This window comes from Plectrocnemia conspersa, unplaced genomic scaffold (assembly GCF_051122295.1).
Source record: "Plectrocnemia conspersa isolate PC_06_02 unplaced genomic scaffold, ASM5112229v1 ptg000004l, whole genome shotgun sequence".
NCBI lineage: Eukaryota > Metazoa > Arthropoda > Insecta > Trichoptera > Polycentropodidae > Plectrocnemia > Plectrocnemia conspersa.
This window is the reverse complement of record NW_028277168.1, coordinates 15307773-15332760: the sequence shown is the minus strand read 5'-3', so window position 1 is coordinate 15332760 and position 24988 is coordinate 15307773. Positions and strand designations below refer to the sequence as shown.

At 29.5% G+C, this 24988-nt stretch overlaps 1 protein-coding gene across 2 annotated transcripts in view; it reads left to right on the top strand.

The window, feature by feature from the left end:
- Positions 1-24988, top strand: part of sif (guanine nucleotide exchange factor still life) — a 257972-nt gene that overhangs the window by 158823 nt on the left and 74161 nt on the right. For both annotated transcript variants that reach the window (XM_088184510.1, XM_088184509.1), the window contains one exon: positions 7714-7862. In XM_088184510.1, coding sequence (XP_088040636.1) covers positions 7714-7862 — 149 coding nt within the window. The remainder of the gene's footprint in view (positions 1-7713; positions 7863-24988) is intronic.

Here is a 24988-nt window from a genome sequence, read left to right as displayed (position 1 = left end):
CAGTAAAGCTGTAATTCTTCGTAGCCGAGAAATAGCTCAAAGCCTTCAACGCGTTTATCTAGATGCTTTAAATATTACTAAAGTGTTGTTTTTCATATGGCTTTTGATGTTAATTAGTTATGCAAACAGCCGGACGTGATCCAACTGCTCTTTATAATTAGTCAAACGGTTATTTTTATGCTCATTTGGCAAGTTTTTAAGAAAAAAATTACAAACATATCTGCATTCAATATTTGATATTCTCATCTAGGATTAATATGGCATTTAAAATTTATCCCTATTTAAAACATAACTGATAACGGCCATATTTAACGTTAAAGGTCCATAATTTAAGGCCTTGAATTACCTGAAAACTTGATATGCCAACATAGCCTCCTCATACACTCTCTCCAACATCTATATCGTTTATTCAAGTTTCACGCAAATTTTAATTGCGTAACGTTGCCCGAGGCTCCTCTAGATTTGCGTCCGTGATGAGGGTGAACATCGAGGGTGCACTTCTATATTGTACCGACCGTTTTAAAGGCTCGGACTCAACCATGGAATTTCTACCAAATATATATATATATATATATATATTTATGTATATATGATATTCTCCCCCGATTACCACGAACCCCACATTCCATACGAAGCTTACCTGGGGAGCGTAAAAAAGCATTATTAGTACTTTTAGGACGAACCCCGTATACCTTCAATTTGGGTGCCCAAATGTCATCTAAAAACTAAAAGCCCGAAAAAGCTTTATAAGCCTAATTGACGGGCGAAAAAAGTCGGAGAACCCATTGGAAGATACTCGCAAAGTCCAGATTAAAAAGGCTAGGTCCATCAACATTGCTGCTATATTATATATATATATATATATATATATATATATATATATATATATACTCTAAAAATCATTAGAAATTATACTGTCAGCTTACAGAATAATGTTTTGATATGACATTTTAAATATAAATTGAGCAGAAACTCAAAATTGCGATATTATTATTTTTGCAACCAGTTCCAATTACAAACAAAGGTCAAAATATACTAGAGCGTAGCGTTGTTAGCGAATCGAAACGGAGTCACACAATATATAGGTAGAGCCAAAGAACATTAGGGCACATAAAATAAAAATCTCTTTTTCCACCCTTGTTTGTTCTAAGATTTGGCCAAAGACATTTTCCCTTCAAGCACTCCCATTGAATCGTATATAAGCGTTTATTAAATTACCGCTTGTTAGGCTTTAACCCTTCGATATTGGCGAAAATAACGAACGGAATAAAGCTTCCTGCTTTTGAGTGTGTGTTTTTGCTTCTAACATCGATTGCTTTATAATTATTATACAGCTAGTTAAAATTTGCATTGATATGGTAATTATTCAAGACTTTTAAGTATGTAAATCTTTTGTGAATCCAAAGTTTAAAGCTTGAAATAAAACTTTCACGTACGTAAGCGTTCATCGCGGAAGCGAGCCGATTTAGATGGAATATATGTATACAATAAAAATAATGAACAAAACGTTTTGTATACACCATACATCAAGACGGTTATCTGTCTTGTCAGATGGTGTGGAAGGATAGTTTCATAGAAAGAAAATTTGATAACGCACCATCCATCATGTTGCGTGGGAGCTTTATTGCTAGGACTAAGCTAGAAACATCGATTTTTTGTAGTATTGTTTTAAAGTGATACTTGTTTATATTTTTCACGTGTGAAATTTATTAAAAAATATAAGTTTATTTTAAAATGTATGTATATATAATGGTGGTGAGTGTCTATTGTCTCACCTGAACAATAGAAGCCGGCGAATCCTTTGTGCTTTCGTGAATTACACTCAGGTGTAAGAATGTTCAAAGTATAAGGCGCGAAACTACCAGTCTGGAAATTAAATCTAAATCCACTTTTATTGTGCGCTCAACTGAGATATTGAAAAAATGCATGGTTTAAATATTATAAATATATACCATACAAAGTCTAACATGCGATGTTTAAATGCGTGAGATTTTTAATGTTTATTTCTGTAGAGTTGGAGCTGTATGTTGATGAATACAAGCGAAACGAAATAGAAAAAATCGCAAATAAGAAAGAGATAGATTTTCTGCGAAATAAAATCTAAAAATAATGGATAAAATGCTCTGATATTCTAAAAATATAATTTGTATAAAGTTACACGTGTATAAAAATTATAGCCTATAAAGGATTTAATCTAAAATTGTGTTCATTTATAGAAAATGTGTTGTCAATACTTTTAATAATATGAAAACAAAGTATAAATAGATATATTATTTTTAATGGCAAAAAATATATATAATTAAATATTTTTAGCTAAATAATATTATTTTTTTTTCGGGGTTTTGATGCGGAATTAGTGTGACTTTGCAACCAAATAGACGCCGGAAAACTTTGTTTTATAAACATATATATATATATATATATAAATATAATGTAAATGCCGCTATTAGGAGGTGGAATTAAAATGGCAGGTCTTGTCGTAAGTCGTAGAGTTTTTGCTGGCGTTCCGAGTTGAATTATTATCGGCTGTGATTTTGCAGAGCAGCTGGGATCTGTCGTGATGGGTTCTCGTAATATTTTTTTTGTACGATTCGTATTTGCTGATATAACTCCGTATCGCTTCCCTGGCATTTCTCCCGTTGTGAGCAAGTGCAAAATATTTTATAATGTTGTTCTGAACAACTTTTTGAAATTTTTTCGGGGCAAATGCATCGCTTATTAAACACACCCCCGAGATGTGCTTACAGATTAAAGAGAAAATGGACCATATGGGTATTTCGTCCAATTGGTAACGAAAGAGTTTGAAGAAACATAGTAATATGCGCGAGGTAGAATATATTGTCTAGCGTGCGTCCTTTCCAAACAAATAGTGTGTTTTTTGCTGGTACTTATGAGTTGTAATTATATTACCGTCTCGAGATGAATGTGACACGTGTAATATTATTTCCAATATTAACGCAATTATTTGGTTATAAGATCTTAATTTAATTGCTCTGAATATACTGTGTTTTAAAAATGATTTCTAGACAGGTTGATATCACGTTTAATTTGTTGCAAATGATCGTTAGAATTACCATTAAATTATAACAAATTGAGCAGGTGATTGATTCAGATTTTTTGCTTTTTGTTGCTACTTTAAGTAAAAGTTTGAACTGAAAAACATTTTATGTATAGATATTGACCTTTTGTCGTAACCCTGTCTTTATTTAAAAAAATATGTTTATACCCAACGGGATAAAAAATATTTTTCTCAATTCATATACTCATCATAAATAGTTCAATTTTACAGAAAATCTGTAATCGCCATATTTATAGAAACTTATAATTACATATTTTTTTATAAGATTAATTTTTTTAAGAAAAGCTATGGCGCACATCTAATATACATGTAAACCTATACTAGATGAGATAAAATGTTATAGAATATTATTTTTCATTTAATAACTAAAAATGTATCTAAAATATATATGTGTGAAATTATTTTTTTAGAAATGGAACATTTCATATATAATATGTATTTAAACGTGTCGTACATTACATTAACTACTTGTGTTATATGTATCCATAAAAATGTTTGCTCTTTTTCTGCCGACATTTATTACTAAATAGTATGAATGGGTAATTTGAACATCTTCATGTAGCATGTTGACGCTTAATATTCAAAGGTCGTTGTGCGCTCGTCCAGAAGCTGTCACGCTGTTTCCCTTTTGTTGTCTATGTGACGAGGGAATAAGTGACCTCTAAAGTTTCACCCCGTAGTTCGTCAAAGTTTTTGGTGGGCAACTTCGATAATTAGTTATTTTTGGCGCAAAATTACATCTAAATTATGAGAGCAGGCCGAAACTAAACAGAATCACATTTCGATTTTGTATCTATGCCTACTGAATAGAGTAGCTCTTTCTTTAATACCATTCTTTTACACACAAGGTCTCATAACGCATTTTTTTTATATATGTATAATATATACACAAAAGGGTATGATCTGCTTTCAGGAGTGTCCCACTTTTAAGTGGCTAGCATCCGGGCTCGCCTTGGACACGGAAAGTCGCTCTTTTCACGTATCTGAACGACGAATTTCCCTCTTGAAAATTGAAATACACAGCCTCCAAAATGAGAATATATTTTTGCACTTCCTTCAAAACCATCGTCTGTGATTGTGTATGTGGAAAATAAGGAGTGGTTCGAGTGACTGATCAAATGTCATGCTTATGTACATTTTTTTACAATACCAATAAAAAAATACCATTTTTTTACAATAACCTTAGCTTGTTTTATATTTAGAGAATATCTTATAAAACTTTTATAATTACACAATAAACAAAAATAATACCAAAGTCCGTCTAAAAAGTATTAGATAATTTATGGCAAGATCAGCTATATATATAGTTATAGATCTTTGCATCGTGAATAATATTTGTATACAAATACAAAATAGGACCTAACAATTTTTTAGTGCAAAATCAGTTTATATTATATATGTAATTAATGTTTATCTTTTTTTTACAAGAGAAATAATAATTTTTTCACAAAATAATATATTCATTAATATTATGATGTTAGTGCCCTTTAAAAAATCAATTAAATTAGTTAAACATTTTTAGGAAGATTTATATAATAATATTATTTTTTATTTAAAAAAGTAATAATCTAATTAGATCAGAGAGAATGATATTTTTTTCCTTAATAATGATATTTTTTTCCTTATTCTGGGTGTTTTATTTCATACCAATAAATATTAAAATTGAGTCTATTAGGGCGATTTTAAATTACAAAAGTCAAATTCAAAAATTGAATAAAAAAAAATAAGGTTTTACGAGTATTTTTTTTAATAAATTAGAATGCAGAAATTGTAAAAAATTAAGCTATAATATTTTTTACGTAGAATAAAAGTTTCTAATAAATACAAAAAAATAAAAATAAAGATGATTTTATTGTGATTTTAAATATCTAGTAACTTAAAAAATACCCATGATAACGCAGTTTTTATATTGTAACTATTACAAAGATCGCTTTGTTTACTAATAAGTATTAAGCATATAAAAATATTGTGTGCAACTGAATTTTTAAACTGTTCTATAGACAAATATGAACTATGAATTAAGTAATTTTATTTTGCTGCATATTTAAAAACTTGAATAGGATATTTTAAAACAAATCTTGTTTTGCCCTTCTATTATTTAAAATTTGATTCGAAAAAAATAAACCAAAAATTATACTGTTTTAAGCAGTATCTTTAACTTAACATATTACAACATGACGCGTATTCTTTATAATAGTTCACATTCGTCATTGGTATGCGCAAAAGTTTTTATAGTACGTGTTTTTTCGCCTCTTCAACGGAGATTTTTCTTATTTTGCGCTCAGGGATGAGTTCTCTCTCGCAGGGGTTAAATCTATAAATACAGCATATGCGCCCACCATTACGAGCGAATATTCCCCCTTCGCCGAGATTTATCACCGGCCGAGGAAACGTTAAAACACGACTCACTATACTCATACATATATACATTTGCTGTGTGTGTATACACATTGAAAGAGTTGAAGAAAGGCGCTCACCTATAATATTTTCCTGAGAAGGCGTACCGGAAAAAACCTCGGCGCCCCGGATAAAGCTTTGCCGTGGACAGAATAAGGGATTCGTATGGGGAAAATATTACCGGTACTGCAATAGAAAGGTTCCACGAAGAGTTGAAGATGGAAACCTTCAGTTCGGAACGGTTTGTGGTAGACTATAATATCATCCATCCGTTAGCTTGGTAGAGCTGTGAAAATACAAGCTGATGAATATGCGCTTCGGATTTATATATGTGTGTACGGCGCTGAGATAAATGTAATTTATGTAAATTCGGTATGTGTAAATTGTCAGCGGTTAATACAGCGAATTTACTGTTCGCTAAACTGAAATTTACACTGGTGGTAATAGGATTTTTGCAGTATAAATCGTACGCTTTTTATTGTCCGAAAAAATATTCTATTATAAAAATGTAGCTAATAAAAAAATATTAAAATTGTATATTAATAAATTGTACATGAGATGCAGTTAATTTCTTGGATTAGTCCACGAATTAAACTGCATCTCATGCAAACGATTTAATAAAAATATATAAACTGTGTAGTTTTAACGTGATTTAGTTGGTATATAAAGGAACTTGAAACGAGCGAATCAATTCATCACTCTATTGAAATACTGCTTATAGAATTTGTAGTAATAAATCATTTTAACATTAATCAACAATAGCAGAAATTCATTTTTATATACATTAACTTTAAGCTTAGTGAAATTTAATTTAAAGATATGATAGTCTATTTATTTACTTTGTTATTTAATAGAAACAATAAAAATATTTCACATAAAACCACACGTTCTTTCTTGTACGAAATGGTAGAAAATATATTTATCCAATTTATCGATTGATTTCGTTTTATCTACAAATTGCAGCTTACCTTTTTTCGCAAAACAAGGCAACGTAATCAAAAGTTTTCCTTCGGCTAAGGGGCTAACTTTCAACAAGTTATCCACTTTTATTTTCAGTGTTCACCACGTTGACGGCATAAAGTGTAAAGATTCGGGACTCTTTTTTATTATTGTTCGGAAGTCGTTGGGATGGAGTTTTGCAAAGGGCGGTTTTGTGTGGAAAATAAAAACGACCTCAGATTAAGTCCCATTATGGGACGTTTGATGTCAAAAGCGAAAAATACGGTGCATAAATAATTTACAAAAATTTAAAAATATATAATATACTTTTACCGTAAAGTTTTATTATTGAAGCAATATATTTTTGATTTATAACTGCGATACATCATAGTAACGTTGAATCGAATGCGTTTATTGAGAAAGCAAAAAATACTTTGGCAAAGACACATATTTAATATAATAGAGATAAAATATTTCTATATGTGAAATATGATAGAACTAAGCGTCTTTAAAAGAGATTTTCATTATTTATATAAATCTTAGATTATTATTTTAGTTTGAAAATGCGTCTATAAAATATTATTTATGTGATAACCGTTAAAGCAGATTTAGAAGAGGTAATATATAAAAAAAATGTATAAAATTTTATCTTTTTAAACATTAAATACTACTGCGAAATAAATCAGACAATAAAATCAATTTATTACTCTGTCAGAGATCACCTCGTGCGGTAAAAGCTTTTTAGTGGCTTCACATGCTCTTAAAACGTGCACTAAAGTTTGCTGAGTTTAAACTAGAAAACTTTTAACACGAGTTGTGTTAACACTTTTCAGTCCAAAGACACAATTATATATATTTATTTAATTAAAAAATATAACAAATGGTAAAATAGATCATCGAATATCAACTTAAAATCGAAACATAATATAAAATGTTCTCAAATCATCAAATTAATCGGATATCAGCATTGAATTTACGAAAGAAAATATTAATTATTTAGCAGCTATAAATAAATTACATTCGGTTCGATTTTATAGTTCTTTATGTTTGTGTAATGATAAAGTGTGTGATCTGTGCGATAATTATAACAATGTATGTAAATATTGTATATCAATGTAACAATATACATTATAACATTTTAATTAATCTTAGACCTTATTGTTATTAACTTAAGGTATATTTTCGTATGAACTGTCTATGAATCGGCGCCAACTTCGTTTTGTTATGTTGAAACATCAGTTTTTGTTACGGCTGTCACGATGACATCGCGTCTAAGTTGTATTTTTCGTTTCTTGCAGATTTCCGATGATGATCGCATGTCACTGACGACTGCCGTATCCGATGATGATGACGGTGGCGAGAGCGCTATGAACTCGCCTTATAAGGGCAAACAAACAGGAACAGCAGCAGCATCCTTCAATTGCACCGGTGCCGTGCGTAAGGCCGGGTGAGTACAATATTTTTTTTATTTATATTAAATATGTGAAAAATCAAAACTATTAATACAAAAGAGAGATTAGATTGTGATCTAATTTATTTATATATTTTATAAATATAGCTTCAATATATTTATGATCTATTAGTATTTACTTAAAATGAAATATTAATATATGCTATATATACAGAGGTTCTATCCTGTTTATATTTTTGTATCTTTGCAAAAATATTTACCAGAAATTTGTATTTACTTACTCGGTTATTGAATATATAATATATATAGACAATTCTGTATCTTCTTAATTGTAATATTTTCTTTATTTCTGGTAAAACCTTTAAACTTTAATATTTATCCAATTTAAATATTTTAACCTTTATCTCTTCTTAAAACATACATTTATATTTTAAATTAAATTATCAAAATTTAATTTTTGTACAATATACCATACAAAAAAAATTCTTAAAAACTTATTTAACTACTATTACTAAATTTAATTTTTTTTAGAACAAAGTATTTTAATAATTTATTTTGTACAATATACCATAAGAAAAAGTTTCTTAAAGATTGGAGTAACTACTTTTACTTAATTTGAACTCTCATTAAAACTAGTGTTTTTTTTCGAGAATTATATGTAGAAAAATTTTAGAGTAAACTGTCGATTCGAGAATTCTCATTTCTGTACGAAATTCTTGAGCGATTTCTCGAGAATTTCATCGACTTTTTGTTACAAATTACATTTGTATGATAATCTTTAAATGTTTTACAATCAGTGTTGCATTTTTTAAACTGCTGCATAAAACAGATATTTGCAAATATTTATGACTTTTTGGAAGCTTTTTATCAAGGTCGTTAATATTTTTAAGATTTTCCTAACTACTCTAATTGACCCTTTCTTTGCTTTGGTTTTCAAACAATTATATTGATAATCACATAAGTAGAAAGCGCTCAACGTTCGAATCGACAGAATGCAAAAATGTATGTGTGCTTTCTACAGAGTTACGCTATAAAAATTACTAGTCGGCGAAATTAAATCTCATTTTTTTAATAATCGAAAGCGTTTTTTTAGCTTTATCTTGTTCGAATTATGAAAAATAGCAACAGATATAATAAATCATTTTTTCTACGATTCAAGTATAACTACAGTAGCCTAAGTTTGTTTCGCAACTCAACGCGTATTTTATCATTAATCGATTAAATTGATCATGTAGATAGATATATCCAGTCTGATCCTTCGATTATTTGCGTTATTAAATATTAAAATTTGCTCTCTTCAACAATTATCAAGTTTTCTGTTCAATAATAGTATAATTTTTAACAATTTATACTCTTTTATTATCTCATATTATGCATTATATATATTTTTATATAGCAAAATCGAATAGTGAAAATGATAATTCGCATTTTTTAAGAAAAAAATATCTAAAAAAACAGAATACCTACTTTTTACTTTTTTGCATTTATTAAACACATTTCTTAAAATATATTACAAGGTAATGTTAGTAAAATTGATTTATTTTAACGCTAGATTGAAATCGCGGTTCAGTACATAGTTTAGAGAAAATATACATAACGATTTGTTTGTATATTATATAGAACTCGTCAAAATGTTTGATATTAGATAGCATAATCAATTTGTTTAAATATTTAGGTTTATAGGTCATTGATTATTTTTGTTGTTGTTATATATTTAAATTGACTGGTTGAGTGGCAGCTGGTAGGTAATTTTGACAGCGTATTTTTGTTGGGTATATATGATTGTTTATGCATTTTATATTATTTAATATTCGTAATTGACAATTGTAATATCTCTAATCAAATATGTCACATTTACATATTTCTCAGAAAAATTCATATAACAATAACAAATATTTGTCTTTTTCACAATTAAAAAAATACTACTGATTTATTTTTATTTAATGTATTTAAATTTATCGTTTAAAATTTATTTTGCTTGACTTGTCTTTTTAAAATATTATTAATGTTTAAGGAAAATATATATATTATATTTTTACTGACGAATATATTAGGTAATTTTGAAAAGACCTTGTTTTTTGAATGACTAAATATCACTTACTGCTGTGTTTTCTAATAATTAAAAATAAAATTTATTTTTAAATATATAACCTTTACCCAACACTTGATTCATTAGCATAAAATGTTGGACACATTGGTTCAAAATATTCCGATATTTACACAGTTTTAATTTGATTAAAATAAACGTAGTCAGTAAGAGCAAAGTCTGGAGAATAAGAAGGATGAAATAAAACCTTTCAGCCAAATTCTTTAATTTTTTCGAGAGTCAATTTCGCCACATAGGAACGCGCACTGTCGTGTTGTAGAACTATTAAACTTCCGTTGCTAAGTATAGCCCTATTTCTTACTTCCTTGTTCAAACGATCCAGCTGATCAAAATAGAAAATCATTGTTATTATTTGGCCAAGTTCAAGAGTTTCGTAATGCACACTCCCTTTGCAAATTCACTAATAACTTTTTGTACTCTGAACCCGGGTTTCGAGATACTTTTTTCTACTTGAATGACTCAGCTTTAAGATCCAGAAGCTTTTGGGATACATCGATATAAGTCGACTTGTTTTATTTGGAACCCATACACTTATATTTTGAGTAATTTATACTAATATTTCTGCAGACAAAACACCGTGGTTTATTTTTGCTGCTCTTCCACATCTAGGATATCGTAATTTTTCATCTTTGTTTTTTTTGGATATATAATGTATCACTTAGTAACCGTAACATGCAATTTCGTATAAATTGTATACTTGATAAAAATTCTGCCATCATAAATTAAAGGTCTCTACTTTTTGCATTAACACATATATTTACATTTAAAATTAAAAACTTACTACTGCTTTCCTTCAAAGAAATTATTACAGTATATTAATGTGATGAAGCAATATGTTGCCTTCACCGAGTCCTATTTTACTTACACACTGAATGACGTCTGTTGCCAGCTTTGTACATAAAAAAGAGCAATCACCGTTGATAATGCTCATATAAAACCCAGATTAATGTTTACATAAGCCCTTTTGTTCTTTTGAAACGAAAATTTAATTCGTGCTTGGTTATTTTAATATAAGCAAATTTAATAAAACTGAAAATGCGCATGCACCGCGTTCGATGTTAATACCCAGAAATTTTACACTCGCAATTATACCGAGCTTGTTCAGAGTTCAAAGAAAAATAAAAATATAAACAAAAATATGTTATTTAAGACGATGTCATTATATGAAATAATTAGGTCGACTTTACGCCTCAAGCCTTATAAGAATAACATCTTTGATTCTACCACATTTTTGTCTTACCAATAAAGCTGACAATTTATTATACAGAAAATTCCTAATAACGATATATTTACTGTTATGAGTGTTTAATATCATCATTAGGCTAAACTTTATTTTGATTTAAATCTGATAGAGCTTAGAGTGTTTTTGACTTAAATTTTGTTGGACACAATATGCTGAAAAAGCAATAATTCGCTAGTCGCCATTCGCACACCGTATTCGACCTTTTGTTAAAAAATAAAAATTAACTTTCGCTCCAATTGATTTATTCGGAAAAATCTAGGGAAATCAGTCACTTGACGCCACTGTTTCGCCGATAGGAAAGGGGTCCACGTGAAAAGCGACAGCTGTCGTCAAACAATGTCCGACGCTGTTGAATATGCATGACCGAGCACCGAACGGGTTGAGAGCCACTTGCAGACGGCGCCCCTTTGACACCCCTGACACACGTGGGTGGGAATCCGATTTTGTTGGATGTAAAAAAGTCTCCTGGCTTTTCAAAAGGGCTGCTCGTCGACCCTGGCTGCACCTGAGGTTCTTATGAATAATTTAAACGGTATTGATCTTTTGGGGTTATATGGAAATTTTAATATTATTAGAAGTTGTATTTTATGTTGATATTTACCAATTAATTAGCAATAAGATACAAATATTAGATTATCTTATTTGTAATAATAAAATAATTTAATTTGCAATATATTTTTTCAATAATATTTTCCCCTCTTGAGCCTCTCTCGTTTTAAGCGATATTTTATTGTAGTATATATATATATTACTGTATCATTCTATATTAATCGCATGATTCAATACTTTAATAATAGCTCCAATAAATCTCTCGACGATGAATTATCAAGGGTCATCCATTTGAACAGATATCCGCACCTGCGAAACTCAATGAATTTCACGCACTATCCTGATTTAATTAACACACTTAGTTTCGTATATGATATAATAATTTATTTTCGATATTCATATCTAAATATTATTTATATTGTCCATTTATTCGTTTATTTGATATTACATACATGTAATAGTATTCGTATACATGGAAAATGAATAATGCATTACAATCTAATATTTGTGACATGCAATAATAACTGTAATAATGAAATATGTATAGTAAGCCTTACTTATCTGTCTTATGTACCTCACTAAGTAAGGTACATAGTACAGATAATTAAGCAGTTATGAAAGAAATTGCTAATAAATTTAAGGTTATGGGTCCAAATGCTAAAAAAACCTGCGATATAAAAAAATTTTGATCGCGTTTGGATAATCAACGGTAATTATTGTTAACATTTAAAATTTTGACTAATCATTTTAAATTGTTTTTTCCTAGATTTTCCTATTCTTATAGATATATTATAATGACTAATATAATTTAAATAAGTTTTCCATTACAAAACTTAGAAATATAATTATAGATATTTTAATTTGAGTATCATATATAATAGATAATATGATATAATATAAAAGTAACTGTGAAATATGCATAAAAATAATATATAAGCCTTAAGATTGAAAAATATATTGTTTAATTATATGTTTATATAATACATAAAAATTACTAAATATAAGAAAAATATATGTTTTCTTTATTCTAATGACAGTTTCTCAAACATTTATGGTTTTATTTCGCCTTAATGCTTATTTAAAAAAAAGCATATGCTGGGTTTCTTAAGCTTTTGAAATCAGTACATCTCTTAACAGCTCCTTGGTTACATAAAATGACTAAATTATCCTTACACTAGAGCATTTAGTACTGAGAAAATGTTCTGTACTAGTATTTATTTTTTAAATTATTTTAAAATAATAATAATGTTTTTACAGTCAAAATTTGATACAAAGCATAAATAAAACGTACAAGGAATTTCACAAAAATCTAGGAATTTGCCCGTATTTTTTCATTTATTTAATGTTTTGACTACTTTTTTCAACCTTATCCTCATCCAAGTGCTGTATTTTCCGAACAAGACTTTTTTGAATCTGCTTCAGAATTTTTTTATTGAGTACTGCTAACTCACTAATTTATTCCTCTTTATATTTCGTTTACCGACTATAAATGCTTGCAACGCAGTTTTTTATTTATTTTTCTAGTTAAAGACTTTTTACAAATTAAAAATTATAAATAAGTATGAATATATTTATACTCATATTTGAAATTGAATTGTGTATATATATTCTTTTACTGGTTTTATTTATAAATAAAATAGAGCAATCTTTCTTAACACTAGTTTATAAACTTTGATTTAAAAAATTGTCATCTGCCTTAGATATAAAACAGATGTGCTTATCTTATTCAAATTTCCGATAAGTATACAATATTTAAAAAAATATATTCCCAGTAAAAAAATCAATAGAACTATATGAAAATGCCCACTAATTATAGGTTAGCTAATCTACACTTAGTACAGAAATTTTGTATGATAGTAAGGGCCAAGTTTTGGACTGTATTTATAAATACAGTGTCTTTTCAATTATCTGGGTACGGATTACCCGCACTTAAAATAAATTCATTTTTTTATTAAGAATGCGCGTCTGTTGTTTCATATGAAACAAGCGGTGTAGTAAAAGAAGGGGACTAAAATAAAAAAATAAGCAAAATTAAGCATGGATGGATCATTATCCATCCATGCTTATGAAAATGAGCATTAAAAACGAGCGACGGTCTTATGGTTGCAAAATTTTTACCGTCTAATGTTACAAGTTTAACTCAAGCATGTAATATATCATTAATAAAATGGCTGTATTGTGCTGATATTCACAAAACTCTTGCCGAAAATGACAATGTTTTGATCGATATTTAGGGTAAAATAACGACATTTGACATAATAATAATAAACATTTTTACTAATGTATAAATAGATTTGTTAAATTATGAATAAATTAACGCAAGCGATATATCTGAAATATGCAGATTGTTGGAAATTATAATATGCATTGAAAATGGCACATAGAAATGATTAGTTACTCTGCTGAAACCTGTTTGTTAATATTATTAAAAATGTTATGCTTATAAAAAATAGTAACTTGTTTTTAATATGTATGTATATAGTAATTTATATAATTTTCAGATGAATAAAATATATTGTATTATCTGGTGGTCTAAACTTTTTTTTTAGATTCGCTCTCAATTCTCTCTCACTAGCATTTTTTGCAGCAAATCGTCCGTATCACTTTATTCAAACGGTAGTATCTCTCTTTTAATTTGTCGGGGGTAATGTTATGCGAGGTCGGAATGAGAGTTTTACGTCACAATTTCCATCGGCGGTGGTGGTCGGTGCTATCCTCTCGAGGGTAATGTGTGGTTTATTGCGTGTGGAAGCAAATACCCTGTCACAATGTGAAGTAGAGGCGCTTTACATTGTGACAGCCCAAATTCTGGTTTTCCACAAGCAAACCATATAAAATTATACATACGAAACGCACACCGGTGCCTATATATTAAATATCTAATACCTTTATTAACAAGTTGATTCAATCATATTAAAGATTTATTGTTAGACAGGCAATTTATTACAAAGATGTTCTTATTCTAATATCCACCATTCTCTCTCTGGAATTTTTTAAAATCATAAATTAAAAGACACACTAACACATATCGCAAGGATTGTCTGGTTTTGGTTGTTTACGTTCGAGACCCAATGATTAAATCTAAAGTCAATTATGGATCGTGAGCCTGATAGTGTTACCGAACCCTACTCTTGAAAATCTGTCACACTGTATCTACAGAAATTTTTTATTAAAAAAGTATTATTTTATTTTATTCCTGTCACAATAAGCGACTGTACTTATGACTTATTTAGCATCATGGCAAAAATAATTCCCAAAAAAGTGAAAACCAATCGTTAGGTATCAATAGGATTATGTAAATAATATTTTTTTAGCAGCATATTAATGATTAGTTCGTGCTGTGATAGTCCTATAGATTGTAATGAAAAAAAAACACATAAAAAACGCATTCGTGTAATAAATAATAAAAAATTTAGAAATGTTCAAGAGACTAAATTTAGTTACTAAACATAAATCATATTACGTGTTCCATTTTTAATATTTATATTAATTGGTTTCATTTTTCATTCTGCAAAAATAAATTATAAAATATTTAATTTTAGCATAATTGTATTACCTTAAATTGTAAAAAATTGCTTGTCAGTAAATATATTTGTGTGTACATATCTATGTATTTTTTTCTTGTCACAAAGGCATATCGAACGCTTCAGAATCGCTGACTTTGCAATCGTTATCTCCCTAAGGGTGTCCATTTATTCTACTGTCGCTAAAAGTAAATCGATTTTAGAAAAAATGAGAGATTGTTTTAGAAATATCACAAAAAGCGTAAGTTAAAATACTGGCTCCACAACCACTTAAATGTAAATTTTTACTCTATTTGCGAAAATTTATTTTTAAATAATTTCTAATTAAAAATATATCTTCAATATTGCCTTTCAATAAAATTTGCTCATTTGGTAGCAGTATTCAGATTAAATTTAGACATAACTAATCTTGCAATACAATCTATAACGAAATGCAAAGTGTTTGAACTGTGACGTATTGTTCGAGTGTCGTTAAGCCCGTCGGTTCGAGTTGAGATTGCCGTCAATTACTGAGGATTTGTTAAGCCTAAGCCACGAGGGTGCCTTTATATTGCCATCCAGGATTATCGGACAGTCGCGAAACCTACTTTCGACCTACAATCTAATAGCGTCGATCATTATTCCGCATTGAGCCTGCGGATTATCTAAATTATGTTTCCGTTTAAATCCATTGTGGCTGTGTTCTATTTCACCGATAAGTCAGTAAGCATTTTTTGGGATAAACATGCTATCCAATAATACTACTATTTCTAAGTATTCTCTTTGTCATTTTTTGATAATATAATCTCCCTGATATGTACAACATACATTTGTAAAAAGCATTTTTATAAGTTATTAAATATTAAAAAACATAAAATATATTAATTAAAATGTTTCTTATAAGATCGACGTTAGGTTATAACCATTATTCATATTTGTGTTGTCTTGGAAACTCTCCAAACGGTTTGTTATTTAATACTCTGTGATGTTTGTTATTCTTTACAAAAGTTTAGATCATGTAAGATTTCAGATTCTGATACTTTCAAAATTGTTTCAAGCGAACATCAGTTTAATACTCAGAAATAACGAAGAAATTCAATTACGAATAGATTGCTCATCGATGTCAAATATTGATTTAATAATAAATATAAAGTTTAATCAATCTAACTTATATTACATCACAATATACATTTATTTATATTTGGTTAAAATAGTGGAAAGCAAATGTGTTCGACATATCGAATTTAACTGTAAACATACAAAGGATTATGTAGGTTGAACTTTGCGTGAGGGAAAAGCATTGATTTAGTACATGGCTGAGTTTGAAACACATCATTCGTCGAAACTCTCAAAAGTCGATCATCATTTTGGAATACATAAATAATTGTTGTTCGGAACATTTTCTAGCCGTGCATATATACTACACAGGGGTTTCTGAGCAGTTCACAGATTACTAACGCAAGACCGACTTCTCCTTGAGTTTGTGAATTCATTCAGAAAATTTTATGCCCACATTAAAAACTTTGCACATAATGAAATAACTACGTAACCGAGTTGAAATTTTTCAAGTTGGAAAGAGTTAAAACTTTCCGACATCCGAAACGACATAACTCGTTCCTAATAACGTTTTCAAACGGCTGCGACAGCTAAGCGGCAAATTTTATATGCGGCTTGCATATTCTATACTTTAAATTGCGCTAATAAATCATAAATGTGATATAAAATTGGCAGTTTAATTTTAGTTTCTCATTAAATCGTGATCCTCTGTCGCACCTTGCATTGCTTTAAGCACAATATATAATCGAAGTTTCCATATAGCTACTTGCAGAGCTTCGAAAAAATTGTAAGTTTTGCAAAAGCACATTCAAGCGCATCTATCAAATAAAATTTTGTAATACTCATCTGATAATTGCAAAGTTTTTAATGTAGAGCTTATGAATTTTAATTTTAAATTACCAAAATCTAGATTTAACTTGTACTTTTTTACACAGATCAACTCATTTTTGGTCTATAAAAGCTAAAATTGTAGTGTCGTAGAGTTGTAGACTTTTATGGTCTGTTTATTTTTTGCTTTAATGGAGAAATAAAATTTTATTAATAAAAATCATACAAAAATTATTATTACCGCGAATTTTTGTGTATATGTTTTTACATCATATATTAAGAGATAACAATAGATTTAAAACAAGTCTTAATGTAATCTTCTCATTTTTTTATTATTCCCACAAATTAATATTAGACGTATTGCAGTATACCCTAAATGTTTGACATATATTGTTTTACGTAACAAACGTTTAAAAACTCATGTTATTATATTGGAATATAAAATGGTATTTTATGCGACTATACCGCTCTGTTGTTGAATTTAATCAAGAGCTTAGAGCAAGAAAAAGCAAAGCTTCAGACCGACTTGAGGAAAGCTCGGCTTGTCTCGAGTGCGACACGTTTTTTATTCGCTTTAAGTCGAAGTTTCAAAGCTCCTACCGCTCGGGTCGTATGTAACATGACAAAATTTACGTTTAATAATCATATTAGGGTATCGTGTTTAATATAATTATTATTAAAATTACTTGAGCCCTTCGTAGGGTCCAATCAATGAATTCTGTAGGAAATTGTATGGATAAGTTTTGTGTGGTGTATAATTAAAGGCGTATATACGTATAAGGGTTGAAAGCTATAGAGCGGAGCAGAGCTTTACAATTGCATTAATTAAAATACAAATTGACTGCTAATCCAGATTAAGCAAACTCAATTTTTAACGGACGCTTTGAAATTTCATTAATCCGCTTCAGTTTCGATAGGCGAATTTAATGTGACGTACACTGTTACTACATAAATATATTACTCGATACCATTGCTTTTATTTGAAAGTGATTCTCGTTTGTGTAACTAAAAGTGGCGCTCGTTTTTTTTACTTTCGAACGATAAGGAATGTGTTTTGACGTCGGCGCTGATGGATGAATAACTCGCAAAGATTTCCCAGGAGTCATTTTGGATTCATGGATCTCGGTAAAGAGCCACAAGGAGCAGATAAAAAAAAATGCACAAGCCTTTCAAATGTGTCATGTACGTTTAAAATCAGCTCCTTTCAATTTTTATTAAAAAAATATACGGAAGCTCTTTAAAAAGGCAATAGACACATAGACTAACTTTAAACAATAATCATTTATTATTACAATCTTGATTTTACATATTCTTGTAATATTTTTATATAAAATTATATACTTTTTATATTATATTCGTACTCATACATACACAGCGATAAAATCTTTATATTTTTATTTAATTTCCCTAGATACATGCCTTTGTTATAATACAAAAGATATTGAACATGAGTATTTTAATATAAAGGGAAGCTAAAAATGAACATAAAACTAGAGTACACAGTGAATATAAACAAATAACTTTTTATAAATAAATATTGTATATAAGTGTATATGTACATAATTTAATATATAAAGTACATGGTCTTAAATCAGAAGATACAGATATTTTTTTGATAAAATAATTCTATTAAAAATAAATGCTATTGATGAATAACTTAATCATTGGAGAAAGTTATAAATTAACATTATATATCTTAAGTGCTATTTGACCAAAATATATTTCATTTAATAGTTAAACCCAAATATGACGTTGCTTTTAACTTTGTGTTCATTTAGTGATATTTGTATTTATTTAATAATTATTGAACCGTTTTTTGGGGTGACTCATAATTAATGCGTTTCCGTACGATGTCAAATATCAGCCGGCGGGTGATTACTACGTACACCAACCGATAAAATAAAGCTTGCACTTGTGACTTTATCAATCACATTATTTGCCAAGCTGCTAGTAACTGATCTTATATAGCTTTTATATTTGACTGTGTTGTAACGTGATGTAAGGCCAGTCGTGCTTATGTGTTATATTTAATTCAATAAAAATGAAATATTGAACTTATATAAGTATATATTAATTTAAATGGTGGTATTAAAATTAAATGAAAATGGTATTTCGTTTAAGTGTGGCACAAAATCTCTCACCTATATTTACTCTTAATCAACTTCTTATTTATTGAGTCAATTTTATCTCCGTGCCCGGATTTTTTTTTAATATACGTGAAAGTATTTTAAGCAGATGAAGATTTTTATTCAAATCGCTAAAGTGTGTGATGAAGCGTCAAGGATGCTCGGCTTTGTTATGCGGAGCGCGTTTTACTTTTTTTTTAACATTTGATGACCATTTCGCGTTTTATACGATTAGCTAGTTCGTAGCGTCTTTGATAATAGCTGCATTGTCTATAATCCCAGTACTCTTGTTGATAGAGATTATCAAAAAAAGCTCAGATATAGGTGTACAATTAGTAGACCATCACGAATTACCATCCGTTACACATATATTGTCATATATACATATGTACATTATATCTGTGAAAAGGAAAATTGAATTATATATTGAATGGAGGACTAGATAATATGGAGTATAGTGCAGCTATGTAGCAGTGTGATCATTATTGTTGGCTGAGCTCTCCGTGTATACCTTTGCGAGATGTAGTGTGTGGTGTAGTGTGGTGAAGTGCAGTGTGACAGGGGACGACACAATGTATGCGTTATTTAAAATTCATTTCACCGCAAGTAAAGAGCCCCGAGCTACAATAATTGCTTTTTCCAGCAGCCTGAAAAGGAAAGGGACGCCTTTGTGCCTTCTATATTATTGCTACTACTACTCTACTCCACTCGCGACGCTCAAATGGAAGTCAACCTGAAAACAATTTGTCACCAGAATTAACGCGTGAAAAAAATATTTATTATGAATCGAAGAAGTGAAAAAAACGATAAGTTAAACGTTCGCTACGTTCGAGGGCTTGCCATTGAGGCACGAGTAATAAGTAATGCTTTCAAAGGGTATTTCCTGCGGTCGGATTAAGTGCCGGGTTCGGTGAAAATTTAAGATTAAATTTCCATTTGCGATTGTGGTTATATTTTTGGGGCTTGTATTTTTGAAAAATTCATATAGCAAAATTCTTTGGTAGTCTTTTGTATACACAAAAGAGTAATATAGAAAATATATGTACATATATACGAGGGATATTCGCAGAGAAAAATATATATGACTAGTAAAATTGAACCGATTTGCTTTACTTGGTAGGTAACACTAAAGATCCGCATAAACGATATTGTGTGTGTTTAAAATAACCGTGTAAATTTTCTAGATTGGTTTATTAGTATTTTTATTGACAATGAAAAACTGTGACATGTGAAAAGTAGAAATGAAAAGCCATTACTTAAAACTAATATTAATTTATAAAAAGATCGATAACTGTTTAACAATTGATTTGTATCTGTGGTAATATCAATTATCAGCAGAATTTGCTACAATTTAGAGATAACCTTAACAATCTTTTGAACAAACAACCCTTTCTCGAAAATGGGACTACATCTAAACCGTTTCTCAGTAACCATCTGAACCATTTCTTTGCATTTACATTTACATTTTTCTATATATGAGCTAATTTATATGTTTGTTATAAAATGTTACTAGTTTTTCCGATGTCTATTTGGCTCCAAAGTCACACCTATTTGACCTCAGAACCTAAAAATACAGCGGGCAAAATTTTTCTTCATAAAATGTTTGTGAAAAATCAGAGACTCGTACTGAAAAATATTTTTTAATAAAAAAACAATCCTTTCGAATATCTTTCTTAATATATAATAGCGTAATATTATATTTATTGTTTTCTTTTTACCAGAGAAAATAAATCACGCTTTTTTAAATATTTTGACTGAATGAAAAATTACTTAATAAAAATATTTCTGAATAAGACTAATTTTGGCGATACCAAAGACATCCAACCATTGGAATTAAACCAGCTCCTATTTACATATAAATGCTTATAATAGATACTTGAGTCCACATATACATATATTTTTAATATATTATGTATATTTTTTTATGGTAAACTCTGTACTACGTGTATTTATATTTATTGCACATTTTATACGCAGGGATTTATCTCGCGTCGAGATTTTTCGATGCAATTCGTATGATGCGAGCGAGTCTTGCAGTGCTCAGAGCAGTCGGGATTCTGAACGAATCCCATCAGAAGTATATCCCGTTTGGGATTAACTAAACGATGGGAAGCCAAGTGTCCTCTAGTCCCGTGGGACGACAGTTGGAAAGTGTTCGCAAACATTCGCTCTTATACAAACACACATTTTTCTACATTAGGAATAAATATTTTAGTCTATTTCGTGTTAGTAAATCTACAAATGGAAAACCGATAGATATAAATAGACGGTAAATATCTTACAGTTTTTTGCATTCAGAAAAAGCTTTTAATTTGATGACACATAATATAATTCTTTATATTTAATATTTAATCCTTGATTAATTTAAATAAATTATATCTCAATAATTTAACACGATCTTTTTATATATTTATCTTAAATATCACGTTATTATACATTCATATTTTGCAACTTTTGTTATCAAATAAGTTTCAATAATAATTATAGTATCTTGTATGACTAAGCTTCAAAGCAAAACCGCTATTTGAATTACTTAATTGTACTATGCACAGCTTCTTTTGTGTGTGTCAATTTTCATTTCTGCGGCCCATTGTTTCTGCGAAACATTTTCCCTAGCCTCGCCTCGTTTATTTGCGGTTCACCGTCAAACTCGGCAATATCCAACCGTGAAATGGCAGGTTTGCCAATCGTAAATGTCTCACCGACGTAATCATCCGCCGGAACCGGAAAGTTCTAACTTCGCACTGGAAATGCTCGTGCACGCTAATACACACCAAAGTTTTAACCTTAAGCGAAGCTGTGGATATTTTTAGCAAAACTAGAGACAGTTTTCGTTCTTATGGTACAGTATTCAAATATATACTTGAGACACTACGGCTAGAAAATATTTTGTAAATGAGCTAAAAAGCACTTTATAAAAGGCTATAGTATGTTATTTAGTAATAAACGAAAGTCTAATAATATTATACTGTAAGGTTAATTCAAATATTGTGACGTATTTTTCTATAACAAATAAGCAAATATACATTTACCATTAGTCAGTAAACCTATTATCATTTATCATATTTTATTTTGCTAATTGTTTATAGTAGCGAGCAATTTGAATTGTCATATTGTTGCCTAAAACCCGTTTCTCATATTTAGACATCGTTAAATTTACATTCTTTAATATAATAAACTTTGCTTAACGTACATCAAAAACCGTTTTATATAATTCAAATACCCTTAACGTAATATTAATGCTTTTATTAATAATACTGAGGAGAGCTTTATCACTAATATACAATATAGTTCAGCTTAAAATTATATAATAAAGGGTGCTACTTTAAATAGGTTTTGTATAAATTTTGTATATTATACTAAGAAGTAGAGTAAATATTCATATTTTTAAAATCTTTTAATATCAAATAGTAATAAAAAACATTAAAATATCAGAGAGAATCAAATGGTATGCTACCAGTAAAAAGTATAAAGACTTTTTTTTGACAGCATTTCTGCTACCGGAAAGAAGCAATAAGGGCTGAATACGAACCTAATAGAGTTTGCTTCTCTTTACATTACTATATGCTTGTTTAAAATACACAAACAAATAATAAGTGTTAATATTTCAATCATGTTTTATTTTCAAACATCTGTCCGCATTGATATTTTCATAAAATCGAGGAGGTGTGAAGTAGGAGTCTGTCGAAAAGTATATATGACAGTATTTTCTATCCTTTGTTTAGGGGTGTGGTTCTTCGGTAGTTCTCGCACAGGAATGAATCATAAAAATCTCGGGTTTTCTTTCTTTCTTGGCACCTAACGCGCGCAGATACCCTAACACTATAATTATTTTATTAGTAAGTTTTTTGATTAGTAAATGTCTATCTACCCTATTTTTTCATGTTAAGAAAATAAAATCAGCAAATAAACCTCGCACTTTTTCGGATTTGTAATCGATGCAAACAATTTGAATACCCATTGCAAGTACAATTATACTGAAACTGGGGTCTTGTATTTTCTGTTCCTTTTCGCGGACCTTAACAGAAACCGTGCTGCTAAAGTAAAAATTTGCTTATGATTTATTTTAATGTATTACTATTGTATCTTTACCTATAGAATATCACTCGTAATATCATATAATATTTTTACGTCAATATAAGATACACAATCGCTTCTTTATTCATTTCTCTTGAATTTTTTTTCTGTTGATTTCTCGTTTATCATCCTCTTATTTGTATTACCGGTAGCTCTATTTGGTTTTCATTTTCTGCGCATAGCTTTTCTTTGACAAGCTAACGGATTTGTAAACGAAACGCCATTTCAATTTAAATGTTAGCTCAATCGATAAGATTAGCGAATTTAAATCTGAGGTAGTAATTAAATTAATGATAAAAACACTTGATCAAACGAAAATAATATATACTCTCAGAGACCTACATTCTTCATTTAAGAGTTAAATGAAATTTGTCAGGTCTCACTATGCGCATCGTTTCGAGTGGTTTGACGTCAATGGTGCATGCAGCAAAGGGTTGCAGTATCATCAACCCCCGTAGTCACTCAATGGCACTGCATATTTCCCAAGGGATGTCCACTGTAGTGAGAATCCGACCCTCTTCGTCAGATCCTTATACATATTTTTGCATTCATCTGGATATACATTATTCATGTGTACATTTTGACCCAATTTTTTGCACCTATAATCCTAAAATATGGACGTCAGAGGAAAAAAAGCGGATTTTAATCCGCAATATACTTTTGCTCGGCTTAACGACGAGCGACGAAGGGTATAAATATTGAGCGAGAGGCTATTTTTCAAGCTGACCCTCTGGATTTCTTATTGAGGTTTTAAAACGCTATTGAAGCTGTTCGGTTACCATTTAAAAATAAATTTAGAGGTATGCATTTTTTAAATGCTGACAAAAAGCGTTTATTTCAACTTATATTTGTGAATTTTGTATTTAAAAAATACTTTTTAATCAATTGCGTAATAAATTGAACAGAAAAATAATATATTAAGTAATATAATTCTACAATAAGCTACGGATAAAAGATTTTTCGCATTATGAACATAAAAAAGAAATAAGAGGAAATTCAATTTGAGTCCAACGTAAATTGATCATCTCAATTGACCGCACTTCCGTACAAAAGTATACTAAATATAACATTCCATCGATTATTTTATACTCAAAATAATACACTGATTCTTTTATGGATGTATTACATACAAATATAGCGGCACATATTTTTTTTTTGTATATGTATAATCAAAAAAAGCCGATTTGCTGTCGCAATGCTTCCGCGCGGGCCGTTTTATGCGACAAAATATAATTTGATTTATCCCAGTGAGCAAATATTTATAAGAAAAGGTTTTTGGGTGTATTTTTAAGGTTCTTAACACATGGAAACCCTTTCAGTATACACATATCCCTTTCCAATATGAGAAATATTATATTTACATCCATACATGACCATCGCACGAAGAGATACATTTCAGGTACAACAACATATAGGTACTTGAGGCAATCTCGTGAATATTCAATTTGAAATATTTTTACATATTTTGTGGTAAATGTGTACAGTAAATATGTAACATTGGGTTTATTTTTAATGGAAAACTATAACGAAAACGTCAACGTTTATATTATACAACAAACGTTTCGTAATAAACCGGTTTTCGTTTATAGCGAATATCGACTACAAAGTCTTTGTTTATGACAGTCCAAGAAAGATTCATATGAAATATTTATATACACTTGATAAAAAAAGCT